This window comes from Argopecten irradians, chromosome 13, assembly GCF_041381155.1.
Source record: "Argopecten irradians isolate NY chromosome 13, Ai_NY, whole genome shotgun sequence".
Lineage (NCBI taxonomy): Eukaryota > Metazoa > Mollusca > Bivalvia > Pectinida > Pectinidae > Argopecten > Argopecten irradians.
The window spans coordinates 19294625-19316768 of record NC_091146.1 but is presented as its reverse complement, the minus strand read 5'-3'; the positions used below and the strand labels follow the sequence as shown (position 1 = coordinate 19316768).

The window sequence follows — 22144 nt, the reverse complement described above, 5'->3', positions numbered from 1 at the left end:
AACAAAGTAATTTTTATCACATAATGACATCATGGTACAATAACACGTATTTGTCCTTTTATCGACACATTAGTCGTATGTACACTTGTGAGAACCGCTCACTGATTAACAAAGACACAGATATATTCCACAGTAAACATACTTTCAAACATTTTAGATTCGGATTTTCGCGTTGACTCTTCCGCATCCAAAGGATGAGCAATCACTTTGTTCTGATAGCATCTACTTTACGCAGCAAGTTTTCAATTCTCCAGGCGACTTTTTTACAAAGTAGAAGTTCTCCGTACAAAAGATTGGCTTCCTTAGTGATAATTTATGATCGTTTTGATTGCTGATCTACTGTTCTAATTGTTGTTGACATGGATCACAGGCATGATACCGCGCAAGTTTTTTTCTCTCGAAAAAGGTTTTGCACAGTTAAAATAAAAATGTGTTATTAGTTTTAACAGTATCACAAGCGCAAAGATAACATGGAGTCTTTGTAAAATGTTTTCTGATGAAAAAGTTGTATGAGCAGTGATATTTAAATGGCATTAATGTGAAAATATTAATAAATAACTGGAGGGAGTTGGTGGTAATTAATCCATTCGATAAACAGCCCACAGACAAAATCTAGTCCGCTTTGTAATTCCGTCCTCCTTACTTGTAATCTATAATTACATCACACATAACGAGCGGGTACGTTTGTAATTGTGTAAGGTAAACATAACCAGTGGCTGATCAAAGTTTTCCTCCTCTCAAATCTGTCCTTATTTAACAAACATGCTTTACTCTACAGTTATATATCCAATAATAACGACCAGCCCTCCCTATCTATCCCATAATAATAACGCCAATTTCCACTGTATCATCACGCTGTAATTAAGTCAAACATACCAATCCAATCAGGGTCTCAGGAGAGTTTGTCTGTATTGCTGTATGTTGATGTAGGAGGCGGTGGGACGTTTTTTCAGTAGACGCTTGACTTGATACATTACAGGACACAGAAGAGGGCGGGCCACGTGGTCGGAACGCGAGCACGCGCCACGGTAGAAACATCTGTGTGTATGCAGATCGTTAACTCCTAAATCAATTGAACAATATCGCCCCGATCCCGAGTTGAGGTATGTCCCACCGTGTGAACACCATAAGTCAGGAGAATACAACAGAACAGGGCGATCAGTCACGGGGATAAAGCACCGCCAAACCATCTAACTCTGACATAGAACTTCAATATAAACCACCGCCAAACCATCTAACTCTGACATAGAACTTCAATATAAACCACCGCCAAACCATCTAACTCTGACATAGAACTTCAATATAAACCACCACCAAACCATCTAACTCTGACATAGAACTTCAATATAAACCACAGCTAAACCATCTAACTATGACATAGAACTTCAATATAAACCACCACCAAACCATCTAACTCTGACATAGAACTTCAATATAAACCACCACCAAACCATCTAACTCTGACATAGAACTTCAATATAAACCACCACCAAACCATCTAACTCTGACATAGAACTTCAATATAAACCACCACCAAACCATCTAACTCTGACATAGAACTTCAATATAAACCACCACCAAACCATCTAACTATGACATAGAACTTCAATATAAACCACAGCTAAACCATCTAACTCTGATATAGAACTTCAATATAAACCACCGCCAAACCATCTAACTCTGACATAGAACTTCAATATAAACCACCGCCAAACCATCTAACTCTGACGTAGAACTTCAATATAAACCACCGCCAAACCATCTAACTCTGACATAGAACTTCAATATAAACCACCGCCAAACCATCTAACTCTGACATAGAACTTCAATATAAACCACCGCCAAACCATCTAACTCTGACATAGAACTTCAATATAAACCACCGCCAAACCATCTAACTCTGACATAGAACTTCAATATAAACCACCGCCAAACCATCTAACTCTGACATATAGAACTTCAATATAAACCACCACCAAACCATCTAACTCTGACATATAGAACTTCAATATAAACCACCACCAAACCATCTAACTCTGACATAGAACTTCAATATAAACCACCACCAAACCATCTAAATCTGACATAGAACTTCAATATAAACCACCACCAAACCATCTAAATCTGACATAGAACTTCAATATAAACCACCGCCAAACCATCTAACTCTGACATAGAACTTCAATATAAACCACCGCCAAACCATCTAACTCTGACATAGAACTTCAATATAAACCACCGCCAAACCATCTAACTCTGACATAGAACTTCAATATAAACCACCACCAAACCATCTAACTCTGACATAGAACTTCAATATAAACCACCGCCAAACCATCTAACTCTGACATAGAACTTCAATATAAACCACCGCCAAACCATCTAACTCTGACATAGAACTTCAATATAAAACACCGCCAAACCATCTAACTCTGACATAGAACTTCAATATAAACCACCGCCAAACCATCTAACTCTGACATAGAACTTCAATATAAACCACCGCCAAACCATCTAACTCTGACGTAGAACTTCAATATAAACCACCGCCAAACCATCTAACTCTGACATAGAACGTCAATATAAAGCACCACCAAACCATCTAACTCTGACATAGAACTTCAATATAAACCACCGCCAAACCATCTAACTCTGACATAGAACTTCAATATAAAACACCACCAAACCATCTAACTCTGACATAGAACTTCAATATAAACCACCACCAAACCATCTAACTCTGACATAGAACTTCAATATAAACCACCGCCAAACCATCTAACTCTGACATAGAACTTCAATATAAAACACCACCAAACCATCTAACTCTGACATAGAACTTCAATATAAAACACCACCAAACCATCTAACTCTGACATAGAACTTCAATATAAACCACCACCAAACCATCTAACTCTGACATAGAACTTCAATATAAACCACCACCAAACCATCTAACTCTGACATAGAACTTCAATATAAACCACAGCTAAACCATCTAACTCTGACATAGAACTTCAATATAAACCACAGCCAAACCATCTAACTCTGACATAGAACTTCAATATAAAGCACCACCAAACCATCTAACTCTGACATAGAACTTCAATATAAACCACCGCCAAACCATCTAACTCTGACATAGAACTTCAATATAAACCACCACCAAACCATCTAACTCTGACATAGAACTTCAATATAAACCACCGCCAAACCATCTAACTCTGACATAGAACTTCAATATAAACCACCACCAAACCATCTAACTCTGACATAGAACTTCAATATAAACCACCGCCAAACCATCTAACTCTGACGTAGAACTTCAATATAAACCACCGCTAAACCATCTAACTCTGACATAGAACTTCAATATAAACCACCGCCAAACCATCTAGCTCTGACGTAGAACTTCAATATAAACCACCGCCAAACCATCTAACTCTGACATAGAACTTCAATATAAACCACCACCAAACCATCTAACTCTGACATAGAACTTCAATATAAACCACCGCCAAACCATCTAACTCTGACATAGAACTTCAATATAAACCACGCCAAACCATCTAACTCTGACATAGAACTTCAATATAAACCACCACCAAACCATCTAACTCTGACATAGAACTTCAATATAAACCACCACCAAACCATCTAACTCTGACATAGAACTTCAATATAAACCACCGCCAAACCATCTAACTCTGACATAGAACTTCAATATAAACCACAGCTAAACCATCTAACTCTGACATAGAACTTCAATATAAACCACCACCAAACCATCTAACTCTGACATAGAACTTCAATATAAACCACCGCCAAACCATCTAACTCTGACACAGAACTTCAATATAAACCACCACCAAACCATCTAACTCTGACATAGAACTTCAATATAAACCACAGCTAAACCATCTAACTATGACATAGAACTTCAATATAAACCACCACCAAACCATCTAACTCTGACATAGAACTTCAATATAAACCACAGCTAAACCATCTAACTCTGACATAGAACTTCAATATAAACCACCACCAAACCATCTAACTCTGACATAGAACTTCAATATAAACCACCACCAAACCATCTAACTCTGACATAGAACTTCAATATAAACCACCGCCAAACCATCTAACTCTGACATAGAACTTCAATATTAACCACCGCCAAACCATCTAACTCTGACATAGAACTTCAATATAAACCACCACCAAACCATCTAACTCTGACATAGAACTTCAATATAAACCACAGCTAAACCATCTAACTCTGACATAGAACTTCAATATAAACCACCACCAAACCATCTAACTCTGACATAGAACTTCAATATAAACCACCACCAAACCATCTAACTCTGACATAGAACTTCAATATAAACCACCGCCAAACCATCTAACTCTGACATAGAACTTCAATATTAACCACCGCCAAACCATCTAACTCTGACATAGAACTTCAATATAAACCACCACCAAACCATCTAACTCTGACATAGAACTTCAATATAAACCACAGCTAAACCATCTAACTCTGACATAGAACTTCAATATTAACCACCACCAAACCATCTAACTCTGACATAGAACTTCAATATAATCGGCAAGACATATATTTTCTGTTGACAACGTCACGAATAATGGTATTCTCCAGTATGGTATTAATAACCGATATCATATCACGTTGAAGGGTTCATGGCGACTATTCAACAATGGAAACAGCCGTATATATAAGCACCGCATACTATCATCTAATATGATACACCATCGTGTATCTGATATTAAATATAAAGTTAGAATAGAGAATAATTATTATTAAATATAGAAGTTAGAATATAGAATAATTATTATTAAATATAGAAGTTAGAATATAGAATAATTATTATTAAATATAGAAGTTAGAATATAGAATAATTATTATTAAATATAGAAGTTAGAATATAGAATAATTATTATTAAATATAGAAGTTAGAATATAGAATAATTATTATTAAATATAGAAGTTAGAATATAGAATAATTATTATTAAATATAGAAGTTAGAATATAGAATAATTATTATTAAATATAGAAGTTAGAATATAGAATAATTATTATTAAATATAGAAGTTAGAATATAGAATAATTATTATTAAATATAGAAGTTAGAATATAGAATAATTATTATTAAATATAGAAGTTAATATAGAGAAAAATTCTTATCATCTATAGAAGTGAGAATGGAGAATGATTCATATTAAATTCAGAAGTTAGAATGGAGAATAATTCCTATTGAATTTAGAAGTTAGAACGGAGAATTATTCCTAACAAACCATTATAAAAGTCAAAATATAGAGAATAAGTGATATATGTCCACATCCAAAACATTAATGATTTCATAAATTATTCTCCGTTCTAACTTCTTATTGAAATGGTTAGACGTTTATGGTTTGGTTTGGTCACGTCTATACATCAGATATGGTGTGGTCACGTCTATACATTAGATATGGTGTGGTCACGTCTATACATCAGATATGGTGTGGTCACGTCTATACATCAGATATGGTGCGACCACGTCTACAGATCAGATATGGTGTGGCCACGTCTTTACATCAGATATGGTGTGGTCACGTCTATACATCAGATATGGTGTGGTCACGTCTATACATTAGATATGGTGCGACCACGTCTACACATCAGATATGGTGTGGCCACGTCTTTACATCAGATATGGTGTGGTCACGTATATACATTAGATATGGTGTGGTCACGTCTACAGATCAGATATGGTGTGGTCACGTCTATACATTAGATATGGTGTGGCCACGTCTTTACATCAGATATAGTGTGGTTACGTCTTTATATCAGATATGGTGTGGTCACGTATATACATTAGATATGGTGTGGTCACGTCTACAGATCAGATATGGTGTGGCCACGTCTACACATCAGATATGGTGTGGTCACGTCTACACATCAGATATGGTGTGGCCACGTTTACACATCAGATATGGTGAGACCACGTCTACACATCAGATATGGTGTGGTCACGTCTACACATCAGATATGGTGTGGCCACGTCTACACATCAGATATGGTGTGGTCACGTCTACACATCAGATATGGTGTGACGACGTCTACACATCAGATATGGTGTGGTCACGTCTATACATCAGATATGGTGTGACGACGTCTACACATCAGATATGGTGTAGCCACGTCTTTACATCAGATATGGTGTGGCCACGTCTATACATCAGATATGGTGTGACGACGTCTACACGTCAGATATGGTGTGGTCACGTCTATACATCAGATATGGTGTGGTCACGTCTATACATCAGATATGGTGTGACGACGTCTACACATCAGATATGGTGTGGTCACGTCTATACATCAGATATGGTGAGACCACGTCTACACAACAGATATGGTGTGACGACGTCTACACATCAGATATGGTGTGGTCACGTCTACACATCAGATATGGTGTGGTCACGTCTACACATCAGATATGGTGTGGCCACGTCTACACATCAGATATGGTGTGGTCACGTCAATACATCAGATATGGTGAGACCACGTCTACACATCAGATATGGTGTGGTCACGTCTATACATCAGATATGGTGAGACCACGTCTACACATCAGATATGGTGTGGTCACGTCTACACATCAGATATGGTGTGGTCACGTCTATACATCAGATATGGTGTGGTCACGTCTATACATCAGATATGGTGCGACCACGTCTATACATCAGATATAGTGTGGTCACGTCTACACATCAGATATGGTGCGACAAGAGCCTTAACAAGGACACATCACAAATCGTGAAATTATTGAACTCGTTTGATAAATTCCATATCACATAGTCACTCATGTAAGATCCTCTACTTCTACAATTACTGACGGATCTAGGTGCATTAATCTCCATCAAACATCGGTTACTTTGCCTCCGCCTTATTACAGATAGTGATGAAGTTTAATCGCGGTGCTTAAAACTTTATTGTATCCAGGGATTTAAAATATTTTTTTATAAATAACATTCTGCACGGAATCTCGGAACAAAGGCCATTTTTATCGACGCAGTGGAACATTAACGAGGTTCACAATAGCTTAAAGAGCATTCAAAAGCATGAAAACAGTCATGACGGGCAGTCTGACCAATCATACTAATGGACATAAACAGATCCGACCAATCAAATTAATGGATACAAATACCGCCACGGTCCCCTTCTAGCACTTACTGTATATGTTTGATACTGATGTATGGTGATTTGTCTGCCTCGTACAGACACTAATACGGCAGTAGATCCACGTCAAACTCCTCATGGAAACAATTTCCACATCCAAATATATAAGTCAACATTACGCCTTACATAATGTACCGTCAAAAACTACATTATATATAACGATATACTTTAGGGGTCTTTCACAAATGGTCTAAAGTTGTTTTATCTCTTTTGTTTGTCTAGCGATCATAAATCATTATTGTGACGATAACTTTTATCATTTGTTTTGTCTAGTAATATTTCATAAAGTGTTTGCCTACTATTTCATTAGATATGTATCTCACTACATTTCATCAAACGCATATCACAGTATATGATATCTACTTACCTGTCATCCAACGCCCAAATACTTGTCTAGAGTCCTTACCTTGGTGGTATAGTTACCCTAGGTACGTATATATACCCATCTGCACATTAGAGATTTACAGTGTCCTTAAATAACTATTGAAATCATCTTGGCTTTTATAACACACTTGTGCTATTACTTCTCATCATTTTTGTTTTTTTTTCTTATTTCACCATATTTAGTTTTCAACACTATTTCATTTTTTTTCTATTTTATTTTTTGCAAGCATGCCACTTTAATATGATACTTATAACCAAATACACTACTAGGCAGGTGTCGTTCAGAATGACTACTATACTTTGGTTTCCTTTCTAACTTCTACAATATGCTTTTTAATGTGTTAATGCAAATGTTTTTGAGTAAAATTCTTACATTTCAGTATATGGTTTCCCAATTACAAAAAAAACGAAAATTATAGCAAAGTTTACGTTCATCAAACTATTTCCGAAAGTTAATTTTTGCAAGGTGCTTGCTTTGTTAATTTACATTAATTGACTGTTTAGTTACCTGTTACTTTCCATAAACTGGTTTCACTATGTTTAAGCAAACGGTTGCTTATTTGTCATCAAGTGAATGTTTTTTAACTTTTATGAAATGATACTGTTTCCTAAATTATTTAAATTAACATGATAAAATATTGCCCATTCCGTTATATTGGCGAACTATCCGTCTATCTGATGGCCTAGTTTCTCTGTTTTGATGTAATAAATGAACAGGAAATGAACCATTGTATGTTTGTAATTCAATATAAGCATTTTTGATACTGCCCTCACACTTTAATCAGTATCAATGTCTGTCATGTCAAAAAACATTAACTAGCACCTAATAACCACTAATCAATACCTTACATGTATCGATCTTTTACATCTACATAGTTCCTGCTATTGTTTCCATACAGAAATATAACATTGGCCATCTGGATTCTAAAATTATGTACTGTACTTACATTTTCAAAACTAGATTACCTGGCTATTACATTACGTTAAAACAAACCACTTATTACGTATTATAGCTGGGTCTAACAATGGCATCGCGAACCGAACCCTAACATTTTCCTTTTGATTTATCGTAGACCTAAAGCAATGCAATCATAGGTTACAGGCAAACGAATGATAGTGATGGTATACAAACAGATGAGGCAGCCGCTCAAGCATAAGGAATAAAACCTTCCACAAATACAAGGCATCGTATTGAATTTACAAAGCATCGTATTGTAAATACAAGGCATCGTATTTTATTTACTGGGAATATCAGGGGCCACATATACAAGACATCGTATTGTATTTACTGGGATTACCAGGGGCCACAGATACAAGTTATCGTATTTTATTTACTGGGAATATCAGGGGACACAGATACAAGGCATCGTATTGTATTTACTGGGAAAATCAGGAGCCACAGATACAAGGCATCGTATTGTATTTACTCAGAATATCAGGGGCCACAGATACAAGACATCGTTTTGCAGGGGCCACAGATACAAGTTATCGTATTTTATTTACTGGGAATATCAGGGGACACAGATACAAGGCATCGTATTGTATTTACTGGGAAAATCAGGAGCCACAGATACAAGGCATCGTATTGTATTTACTCAGAATATCAGGGGCCACAGATACAAGACATCGTTTTGTATTTACTGGGAATATAAGGTGCCAAAGATACAAGACATCGTGATGTATTTACTGGGAATATCAGGGGCCACAGATACAAGACATCGTATTGTATTTCTGGGAATATAAAGTGCCACAGATACAAGACAACGTATTGTATTTACTGGGAATATCAGGGGCCACAGATACAAGTCATCGTATATAATTTACTGGAAATATCAGGGGCCTCAGGTACAAGTCATCATATTTTATTTACTGGGAATATCAGGGGCCACAGATACAAGACAACGTATTGTATTTACTCAGAATATCAGGGGCCACAGATACAAGACAGTATATTTTATTTACTGGGAATATAAGGTGCCACAGATACAAGACAAAGTATTGTATTTACTGGGAATATAAGGTGCCACAGATACAAGACATTGTATTGTATTTACTGGGAATATAAGGTGCCACAGATACAAGACATCGTAATGTATTTACTGGAAATATCAGGGGCCACAGATACAAGACATCGTATTGTATTTCTGGGAATATAAGGGGCCACAGAAACAAGACAACGTATTGTATTTACTGGGAATATTAGGGGCCACAGATACAAGTCATCATATTTTATTTACTGGGAATATCAGGGGCCACAGGTACAAGTCATCGTATTTTATTTACTGGGAATATCAGGGGCCACAGATACAAGACAACATATCGTATTTACTCTGAATATCAGGGGCCACAGATAAAAGACAGTATATTTTATTTACTGGGAATATAAGGTGCCACAGATACAAGACATCGTAATGTATTTACTGGAAATATCAGGGGCCACAGATACAAGACATCGTATTGTATTTCTGGGAATATAAGGGGCCACAGATACAAGACAACGTATTGTATTTACTGGGAATATTAGGGGCCACAGATACAAGTCATCATATTTTATTTACTGGGAATATCAGGGGCCACAGGTACAAGTCATCGTATTTTATTTACTGGGAATATCAGGGGCCACAGATACAAGACAACGTATCGTATTTACTCTGAATATCAGGGGCCACAGATAAAAGACAGTATATTTTATTTACTGGCAATATAAGGTGCCACAGATACAAGACAACGTATTGTATTTACAGGGAACATCAGGGGCCACAGATACAAGACAACGTATTTTATTTACTGTGAATATCAGGGAACACAGATACAATACATCGTATTGTATTTACTGGGAATATCAGGGGCCACATATACAAGACATGGTAATGTATCTACTGGGAGTATCTGGAGACACAGATACAAGACATCGTTTTGTATTTACTGGAAATATCAGGGCCACAGATACAAGACATCGTATTGTATTTCATGGGAATATCGGGGGCCACAGATACAAGGCATTGTATTTTAATTACTTTAAAAAATAATAGGCATAGACATAAGGCATTGTATTGTATTCACAGGGAATATCAGGGACCACAGATACACGATATCGTATTTTATTTACTGGGAATATCAGAAGCCACATATACAAGGCATCGTATTGTATTTACTGTGAATATCAGGGGCCACAGATACAAGACAACGAATTGTATTTACTGGGAATATCAGGGGCCAAAGATACAAAGCATTGTCTTATATTTACTTTAAAACATCAGGGGCATAGATACAAGGCATCGTATTATATTTATTGGGAATATTAGGGGCCACAGATACACGACATCGTATTATATTTACTGGGGATATCAGGGGCCACAGATACAAGACATCGTATTATATTTACTGAGGATATCAGGGGCCACAGATACAAGGCATCGTATTATATTTACTGAGGATATCAGGGCCCACAGATACAAGGCATCGTATTATATTTACTGAGGATATCAGGGGCCACAGATACAAGGCATCGTATTATATTTACTGAGGATATCAGGGGCCACAGATACAAGACATCGTATTATATTTACTGAGGATATCAGGGGCCACAGATTCAAGACAACGTATTGTATTTACTGAGGATATCAGGGGCCACAGATACAAGACATCGTATTATATTTACTGAGGATATTAGGGGCCACAGATACAAGGCATCGTATTATATTTACTGAGGATATCAGGGGCCACAGATACAAGACATCGTATTATATTTATTGAGGATATCAGGGGCCACAGATACAAGACATCGTATTATATTTACTGAGGATATCAGGGGCCACAGATACAAGACAACGTATTGTATTTACAAGACATTGTATTGTATTTACTTTAAAAAGTCAGGGGCATAGATACAAGGCATCGTATTATATTTACTGGGAATATCAGGAGCCAGATACAAGGCATGACACTGTATTAACCGAGTATCAGACCCAGAGATAGATGACAAGAAACAGAATATCAAACATTACAGTAATTGACATATCTCTGACCCAACATCACCTACATACAATATACTCATACAATCCACATACCATACACTAACATACACTCCACATACAATACATTGTATATTGCCCCTCCCCCCTTATTATATTTCCATAATTATCCTGAAAATACAAAGGTAGTATGTGGGGTGACGATGTAGGAAATATTACAGTAATTGAACATCTACCACATACAATACACCCAAACAATCCACATACCATACACTAACATACACTCCACATACAATATGTTGTATATTGCCCCTACCCCACCCCTTATTATATTTCCATAATTATCCTGAAAATACAAAGGTAGTATGTGGGGTGACGATGAAGGAAATATTACAGTAATTGTGATATCTCTGACCTAGCATCTCCCACATACAATACACTACCACACACCCTACAGAGGAATGTCACAGCTCTAATGCCAACACCACATGTCGAACTATCAACTTTAACTCAATTATCACAACACAATGACAAAGATTTGAGTTGTGATATGTAAATAACGAAATTCATTAGTATAAAACAGTGGTAACTTACTGGTAAAGGCGGGCATGATATCCTGAATGTCGCTGGGCAACTAGCGTGGAGGCCTGCCAGTCTCCCATCACAGTGTGGAGCGTAATCAATAGAAATGAATCTTGATTACAGAAAGTTCGTCGACTCACCACAGTGAAAAAAGTATGTCTTTTAATTAAGGAGAGGGCTAAACTGGGAATACAGGAATGTGGGCAAACATAGAGGATTGTTGGCGATCAAAAATTTATTGTTGAACAGTCATAATTAATTTATACCTTTTTTGATTGTCTGTACATTGCAAAATAACTTCTATTTAGCACCCCGGCAGAATAAAAGGGGGTATTAAAATAATTTAAAGGACAGGGATTTTTGTATAATACACTGTGTAAAACCGAATATCGCCCCTGTCCTAAATAGCATCCCCTACCCTTTCAAATAATCAATAAATACCGTAAATTTAAATCTTTAATTTTGATGATGCAGACTGAAATTAGGAATAACATGTAGTTCTTTATTTTAATGTTTGGCAGAATTGATTTGTGGCTTACTGTTTTCAAATGGTTTGTTACAGGTGTAGAGTCCAGACCTGGCCCCGATTCCTCGAAACAAACTTAAGTCAAAAACTGACTTAAGTCAATTTGATTCACATAAGTTACATAAGGAGAAAAACTTCAGTTTTTACTTAAGTCTGCATTTTTGTTTCGAGAAATCGGAGCAAGGATTTGAACTCGGGACCCTCCGAACACTAGCTAAATATTATATACTTTTAAGCCTGCTGGTGGTCGACCTGATCCAGAACAATTGATATGCTATGAGCATTAGTGTTGAAACAGACTATAGGTGTGTAGATACAGATTCTATACCATATCGAATATTATATTTTTGTTCATTGTTTCCTCAATATAAAACCAGCTTGATACAAACTAATAATGACAACTGCAGCAATCCATTATCTAGGACGAGTCAATACACAACAGCTGGTATCGTGCATCAACGTAGATACAGACTATAGACAATGGAGACACAGGTACTTCAGGTTCTCACTATTTATAGTAGATCTCAACCTTTATACCTCTCCCAACTATAGACAATGGAGACACAGGTGCTTCAGGTTCTCACTATCTATAGTAGATCTCAACCTTTATACCTCTCCTGACTATAGACAATGGAGACACAGGTACTTCAGGTTCTCACTACCTATAGTAGATCTCAACCTTTATACCTCTCCTGACTATAGACAATGGAGACACAGGTACTTCAGGTTCTCACTATCTATAGTAGATCTCAACCTTTATACCTCTCCCAACTATAGACAATGGAGACACAGGTGCTTCAGGTTCTCACTATCTATAGTAGATCTCAACCTTTATATCTCTCCTGACTATAGACAATGGAGACACAGGTGATTCAGGTTATCACTACCTATAGTAGATCTCAACCTTTATACCTCTCCTGACTATAGACAATGGAGACACAGGTGCTTCAGGTTATCACTACCTATAGTAGATCTCAACCTTTATACCTCTCCTGACTATAGACAATGGAGACACAGGTACTTCAGGTTCTCACTATCTATAGTAGATCTCAACCTTTATATCTCTCCCGACTATAGACAATGGAGACACAGGTGCTTCAGGTTCTCACTATCTATAGTAGATCTCAACCTTTATATCTCTCCCGACTATAGACAATGGAGACACAGGTGCTTCAGGTTATCACTACCTATAGTAGATCTCAACCTTTATACCTCACCTGACAATAGACAATGGAGACACAGGTGCTTCAGGTTATCACTACCTATAGTAGATCTCAACCTTTATACCTCTCCCGACAATAGACAATGGAGACACAGGTGCTTCAGGTTCTCACTATCTATAGTAGATCTCAACCTTTATATCTCTCCCGACTATAGACAATGGAGACACAGGTACTTCAGGTTCTCACTATCTGTAGTAGATCTCAACCTTTATACCTCTCCTGACTATAGACAATGGAGACACAGGTACTTCAGGTTCTCACTATCTATAGTAGATCTCAACCTTTATATCTCTCCCGACTATAGACAATGGAGACACAGGTACTTCAGGTTCTCACTATCTGTAGTAGATCTCAACCTTTATACCTCTCCTGACTATAGACAATGGAGACACAGGTGCTTCAGGTTCTCACTATCTATAGTAGATCTCAACCTTTATACCTCTCCTGACTATAGACAATGGAGACACAGGTGATTCAGGTTCTCACTATCTATAGTAGATCTCAACCTTTATACCTCTCCTGACTATAGACAATGAAGACAATGGAGACACAGGTTCTCACCATCTATAGTAGATCTCAACCTTTATACCTCTCCCGACTATAGACAATGGAGACACAGGTGCTTCAGGTTCTCACCATCTATAGTAGATCTCAACCTTTATACCTCTCCTGGCTATAGACAATGGAGACACAGGTGCTTCAGGTTCTCACTATCTATAGTAGATCTCAACCTTTATATCTCTCCCACTATAGACAATGGAGACACAGGTACTTCAGGTTCTCACTATCTATAGTAGATCTCAACCTTTATACCTCTCCTGGCTATAGACAATGGAGACACAGGTGCTTCAGGTTCTCACTATCTATAGTAGATCTCAACCTTTATATCTCTCCCACTATAGACAATGGAGACACAGGTACTTCAGGTTCTCACTATCTATAGTAGATCTCAACCTTTATACCTCTCCTGGCTATAGACAATGGAGACACAGGTACTTCAGGTTCTCACTATCTATAGTAGATCTCAACCTTTATATCCCTCCTGACTATAGACAATGGAGACACGAGTGCTTCAGGTTCTCACTATTTATAGTAGCTCTCAACCTTTATACCTCTCCTGGCTATAGACAATGGAGACACAGGTACTTCAGGTTCTCACTATCTGTAGTAGATCTCAACCTTTATATCTCTCCCGACTATAGACAATGGAGACACAGGTGCTTCAGGTTCTCACTATCTATAGTAGATCTCAACCTTTATACCTCTCCCGACTATAGACAATGGAGACACAGGTACTTCAGGTTCTCACTACCTATAGTAGATCTCAACCTTTATATCTCTCCCGACTATAGACAATTGAGACACAGGTACTTCAGGTTCTCACTATCTATAGTAGATCTCAACCTTTATATCTCTCCCGACTATAGACAATTGAGACACAGGTACTTCAGGTTCTCACTACCTATAGTAGATCTCAACCTTTATACCTCTCCTGACTATAGACAATGGAGACACAGGTGCTTCAGGTTCTCACTATCTATAGTAGATCTCAACCTTTATACCTCTCCTGACTATAGACAATGGAGACACAGGTACTTCAGGTTCTCACTATCTATTGTAGATCTCAACCTTTATACCTCTCCTGACTATAGACAATGGAGACACAGGTGCTTTAGGTTCTCACTATCTATAGTAGATCTCAAACTTTATACCTCTCCTGACTATAGACAATGGAGACACAGGTGCTTCAGGTTCTCACTATCTATAGTAGATCTGAACCATTATACCTCTCCTGACTATAGACAATGGAGACACGAGTGCTTCAGGTTCTCACTATTTATAGTAGCTCTCAACCTTTATACCTCTCCCGACTATAGACAATGGAGACACAGGTGCTTCAGGTTCTCACCATCTATAGTAGATCTCAACCTTTATACCTCTCCCGACTATAGACAATGGAGACACAGGTGCTTCAGGTTCTCACTACCTATAGTAGATCTCAACCTTTATACCACTCCCAACTATAGACAATGGAGACACAGGTACTTCAGGTTCTCACTATCTATAGTAGATCTCACCTTTATACCACTCCAACTATAGACAATGGAGACACAGGTACTTCAGGTTCTCACTACTATAGTAGATCTCAACCTTTATACCTCTCCTGACTATAGACAATGGAGACACAGGTGCTTCAGGTTCTCACTATCTATAGTAGATCTCAACCTTTATACCTCTCCTGACTATAGACAATGGAGACACAGGTGCTTCAGGTTCTCACTATCTATAGTAGATCTCAACCTTTATACCTCTCCTGACTATAGACAATGGAGACACAGGTGCTTCAGGTTCTCACTATCTATAGTAGATCTCAACCTTTATACCTCTCCTGACTATAGACAATGGAACAGGTCTTCAGGTTCTCACTATCTATAGTAGACTCAACTTTATACCCCGATATAGACAATGGAGACACAGCTTCAGGTTCTCACTATCTATAGTAGATCTCAACCTTTATACCTCTCCTGACTATAGACAATGGAGACACAGGTACTTCAGGTTCTCACTATCTATAGTAGATCTCAACCTTTATATCCCTCCTGACTATAGACAATGGAGACACAGGTACTTCAGGTTCTCACCATCTATAGTAGATCTCAACTTTTATACCTCTCCCGACTATAGACAATGGAGACACAGGTGCTTCAGGTTCTCACTATCTATAGTAGATCTCAACCTTTATACCTCTCCTGACTATAGACAATGGAGACACAGGTGCTTCAGGTTCTCACTATCTATAGTAGATCTCAACTTTTATACCTCTCCCGACTATAGACAATGGAGACACGAGTGCTTCAGGTTCTCACTATCTATAGTAGATCTGAACCATTATACCTCTCCTGACTATAGACAATGGAGACACAGGTGCTTCAGGTTCTCACTATCTATAGTAGATCTCAACTTTTATACCTGTCCCGACTATAGACAATGGAGACACAGGTGCTTCAGGTTCTCACTACCTATAGTAGATCTCAACCTTTATACCTCTCCCGACTATAGACAATGGAGACACAGGTGCTTCAGGTTCTCACTATCTATAGTAGATCTCAACTTTTATACCACTCCCGACTATAGACAATGGAGACACAGCTGCTTCAGGTTCTCACTATCTATAGTAGATCTCAACCTTTATATATCTCCTGACAATAGACAATGGAGACACAGGTGCTTCAGGTTCTCACTATCTATAGTAGATCTCAACCTTTATATCTCTCCCGACTATAGACAATGGAGACACAGGTACTTCAGGTTCTCACTACCTATAGTAGATCTCAACCTTTATATCTCTCCCGACTATAGACAATGGAGACACAGGTGCTTCAGGTTCTCACTATCTATAGTAGATCTCAACCTTTATATCTCTCCCGACTATAGACAATGGAGACACAGGTACTTCAGGTTCTCACTACCTATAGTAGATCTCAATCTTTATACCTCTCCCGACTATAGACAATGGAGACACAGGTGCTTCAGGTTCTCACTACCTATAGTAGATCTCAACCTTTATATCTCTCCCGACTATAGACAATGGAGACACAGGTACTTCAGGTTCTCACTACCTATAGTAGATCTCAACCTTTATATCTCTCCTGACTATAGACAATGGAGACACAGGTGCTTCAGGTTCTCACTATCTATAGTAGATCTCAACCTTTATACCTCTCCTGGCTATAGACAATGGAGACACAGGTGCTTCAGGTTCTCACTACCTATAGTAGATCTCAACCTTTATATCTCTCCTGACTATAGACAATGGAGACACAGGTGCTTCAGGTTCTCACTATCTATAGTAGATCTCAACCTTTATACCTCTCCTGACTATAGACAATGGAGACACAGGTGCTTCAGGTTCTCACTATCTATAGTAGATCTCAACCTTTATATATCTCCTGACTATAGACAATGGAGACACAGGTGCTTCAGGTTCTCACTATCTATAGTAGATCTCAACCTTTATATCTCTCCTGACTATAGACAATGGAGACACAGGTACTTCAGGTTCTCACTATCTATAGTAGATCTCAACCTTTATATCTCTCCTGACTATAGACAATGGAGACACAGGTGCTTCAGGTTCTCACTATCTATAGTAGATCTCAACCTTTATATCTCTCCTGACTATAGACAATGGAGACACAGGTGCTTCAGGTTCTCACTATCTATAGTAGATCTCAACCTTTATACCTCTCCTGACTATAGACAATGGAGACACAGGTGCTTCAGGTTCTCACTATCTAAAGTAGATCTCAACCTTTATATATCTCCTGACTATAGACAATGGAGACACAGGTGATTCAGGTTCTCACTATCTATAGTAGATCTCAACCTTTATACCTCTCCTGACTATAGACAATGGAGACACAGGTGCTTCAGGTTCTCACTACCTAAGTACCTATAGTAGATCTCAACCTTTATATCTCTCCTGACTATAGACAATGGAGACACAGGTTCTTCATTTATTGTCTTTGTAGCTTTATTCCTCTCCAGACTTTAGCTGATGTAGACAGGTGCTTCATTTAGTTCTCACTCAAACTTGTATATTTATTGTCTTTGTAGCTTTATTCCTCTCTAGACTTTATCAAATGGAGGCAAGTGCTCCATTTATTATCTTTGAAGCTTTATTCCTCTCCAGACTACACCTTTACATTCAGTGTTTATTATGTCAATTTTTACTTTTTATCATGTAAAAGGAGCGGGTCGGTGTGGTCTGTAAATAGTGTTAAATACAGTCTCTGCATGCATCTTTGGCTCAGTCGGTAGAGCCGTACATTTCCACGCCGCAGACCCGGGTTCGATTCCTGGTCAAGGCACTCTACAGGAATGTGTATTTTCCCTGTTCTTCTACAATCATAATGGCATATACAGAGGGCCCTCAATAATAGACACTCATGTTCCCAGGCCAAATCATCCAGATTACAGAATCAATAATTTCTGTCTGGATTGTGAGTTTTCAAAACTAAATCCATTTCCTGACATTTCTGTCCGGATTGTTAGTTTTCCAAATTCAATCTGTTTTCTAACATTTCTGTCTGGATTGCGGGTTTTCCAGACTGATCTGATTCTGGATTATTACAGGTTCACTGTGTTCTCTAAGTAACTTTTTATGTATTTATAATTGATTCTGCTGTATAGGTGATTATAACAACTTATACTTCTGTAGACACAACATTATTACTTATTATAGTGTTTTATTCTATATTTGAATATAAAAGAGTTATTTCCCTTTCGGGTTTTGAGCAAAATTTCTGTTGTTTTCTCTAAAAGGTAAATAATATTACACTGGCAAACACAGAATGTCAAAATTAAAATCTACCCAAGGGGGCAGATAACGCTGCAAATACAAAACAGGGGAGAAAACTCTCACTTTTACAGAGATATAAATCTAAGATTGATGGGAATCTAGTATTTATAGATAATTGGCTTTTCTATACAGATAGAAAAGAACCTTACATATATAAACATTAAAACATGAAAAATAATTTTTAACTAAAAACTAAATAATAAACAAGAAGCAAAAGAAAGGTTAATAAATAAATAAAGACAGTAACACCTACCATACAAATCAGGTAAAATGCAATATTTCTGAAAAATCTTAATTAAAGAGTGGAAAAAGGTATTTTAAAAAAATCAAAACCTATTGATTGCCAAAATGCAAGACTAAAGTGAACAAATTCTGTTGTGGAAGTCAATTAACCCCAAAGGTGCAAGTTCTTTATTAGATGTACAGTGGAACTCGGTTAATAAGAACACGAAGGGACCGAGATAAAACTTTGAGTTATCCGAGTGTTCGAATTAAGCAAGTTATCATGTCTAATGACGATCTCTTTTCTTGGTATATACAGACCAGTTCCATGTCGTAAAATGATGTGAACAAGAGAGATGTCAAAATCGCCGATTGTAGTTGCAAAATTATAACAATAAAACCGAGATAAATATTTTGAAATGCTGTTCTACAGCAGATTTATGGGGAAAAAAATTGGCATTTTCTGCAAACTCGTTATCCAAAAATCTCATTTCGAGTTATAAGAACATTTTATCTATGATTTTTGTAATTCAGACCCAAAATTTACTTCGTATTATCCGAGTTCTTCGAGTTTTCCAAATTTGAATTATCCGAGTTCTTTAAACAAAGATAAAGAGGGAATTCGGCCAGGACTGGCAAAGTACTTCGTATTAAGCCGGGTTGTCGAATTATCCGAGTTCGTATCAACCAAGTTCCACTGTATAATGTTTAGTGTAAAAACCTTGGTAAACTATTAAAATCAGGGCAGTACCAAAGTTAATTATAGTAATGTATACGCACTATATTTTTACGACATAAATGCAATTTCACAATTTTGGCTACAAACATAAAAATAGAGTTTCAAACATGGGAAGACACATTAGCAACAAGGGAAGACAAACAGAAATAAGGAGAGACACATTATCATCAAGGGGAGACAAACAGTAAACAAGGAGAGACACATTATCAACAATGGGAGACAAACAGTAAACAAGGAGAGACACGTTATCAACAAGGGGAAACAAACAGTAAACAAGGAGAGACACGTTATCAACAAGGGGAAACAAACAGTAAACAAGAAGAGACACATTATCAACAAGGGGTGACAAACAGTAAACAAGGAGAGACACATTATCAACAAGGGGTGACAAACAGTAAACAAGGAGAGACACGTTATCAACAAGGGGAAACAAACAGTAAACAAGGAGAGACACGTTATCAATAAGGGGAGACAAACAGTAAACAAGGAGAGACACATTATCAACAAGGGGTGACAAACAGTAAACAAGGAGAGACACATTATCAACAAGGAGAGACACATTATCAACAAGGGGAGACACATTATCAACAAGGGGAGACAAACAGTAAACAAGGAGAGACACGTTATCAACAAGGGGAGACAAACAGTAAACAAGGAGAGACACGTTATCAACAAGGGGAGACAAACAGTAAACAAGGAGAGACACGTTATCAACAAGGGGAGACAAACAGTAAACAAGGAGAGACACGTTATCAATAAGGGGAGACAAACAGTAAACAAGGAGAGACACGTTATCAACAAGGGGAGACAAACAGTAAACAAGGAGAGACACATTATCAACAACGGGAGACAAACAGTAAACAAGGAGAGACACATTATCAACAAGGGGAGACAAACAGTAAACAAGGAGAGACACGTTATCAACAAGGGGAGACAAACAGTAAACAAGGAGAGACACGTTATCAACAAGGGGAGACAAACAGTAAACAAGGAGAGACACATTATCAACAAGGGGAGACAAACAGTAAACAAGGAGAGACACATTATCAACAAGGGGAGACACATTATCAACAAGGGGAGACAAACAGTAAACAAGGAGAGACACATTATCAATAAGGGGAGACAAACAGTAAACAAGGAGAGACACGTTATCAATAAGGGGAGACAAACAGTAAACAAGGAGAGACACATTATCAACAAGGGGAGACAAACAGTAAACAAGGAGAGACACGTTATCAACAAGGGGAGACAAACAGTAAACAAGGAGAGACACGTTATCAACAAGGGGAGACAAACAGTAAACAAGGAGAGACACATTATCAACAAGGAGAGACACATTATCAACAAGGGGAGACACATTATCAACAAGGGGAGACAAACAGTAAACAAGGAGAGACACATTATCAACAAGGGGAGACAAACAGTAAACAAGGAGAGACACATTATCAACAAGGGGAGACAAACAGTAAACATGGAGAGACACATTATCAACAAGGGGAGACAAACAGTAAACAAGGAGAGACACATTATCAACAAAGGGAGACAAACAGTAAACAAGGAGAGACACGTTATCAACAAGGGGAGACAAACAGTAAACAAGGAGAGACACGTTATCAACAAGGGGAGACAAACAGTAAACAAGGAGAGACACGTTATCAATAAGGGGAGAGAAAAATACAATGATGTCTAAGGGGAATTTCCCATTCAGATCACCAAACAAGGATTTAGCTGAATTGATAACAATTTTGTGTAGCGATTTTGAATATATTATAAGGAGAATACCAAAGACTGATCCTGAAATCAAATCATTTTTCAAACCTCACTGAACTTGTTTTAGAACGCTGTGACTTCACAAATTAGCACATCCAGTTTCCCAAATGACAGGACC

General features: G+C 37.6%; 1 protein-coding gene across 3 annotated transcripts in view; it reads right to left on the bottom strand.

Moving 5' to 3' along the window:
• The window catches only part of LOC138305558 (uncharacterized), a 57194-nt gene that overhangs the window by 33376 nt on the left and 1674 nt on the right, over positions 1 to 22144 (bottom strand). Inside the window, exon 1 of one of the 3 annotated variants that reach the window (XM_069245849.1) lies at positions 12197 to 12364. The exons of 1 other annotated variant lie outside the window; for it this stretch is intronic. In XM_069245849.1, the coding sequence (XP_069101950.1) occupies positions 12197 to 12212 (16 nt within the window). In that variant the 5' untranslated portion in view covers positions 12213 to 12364. Of the gene's footprint in view, positions 1 to 12196; positions 12365 to 22144 lie in introns of those variants that run through there. One more of the 3 variants, XM_069245848.1, reaches the window with a different exon arrangement.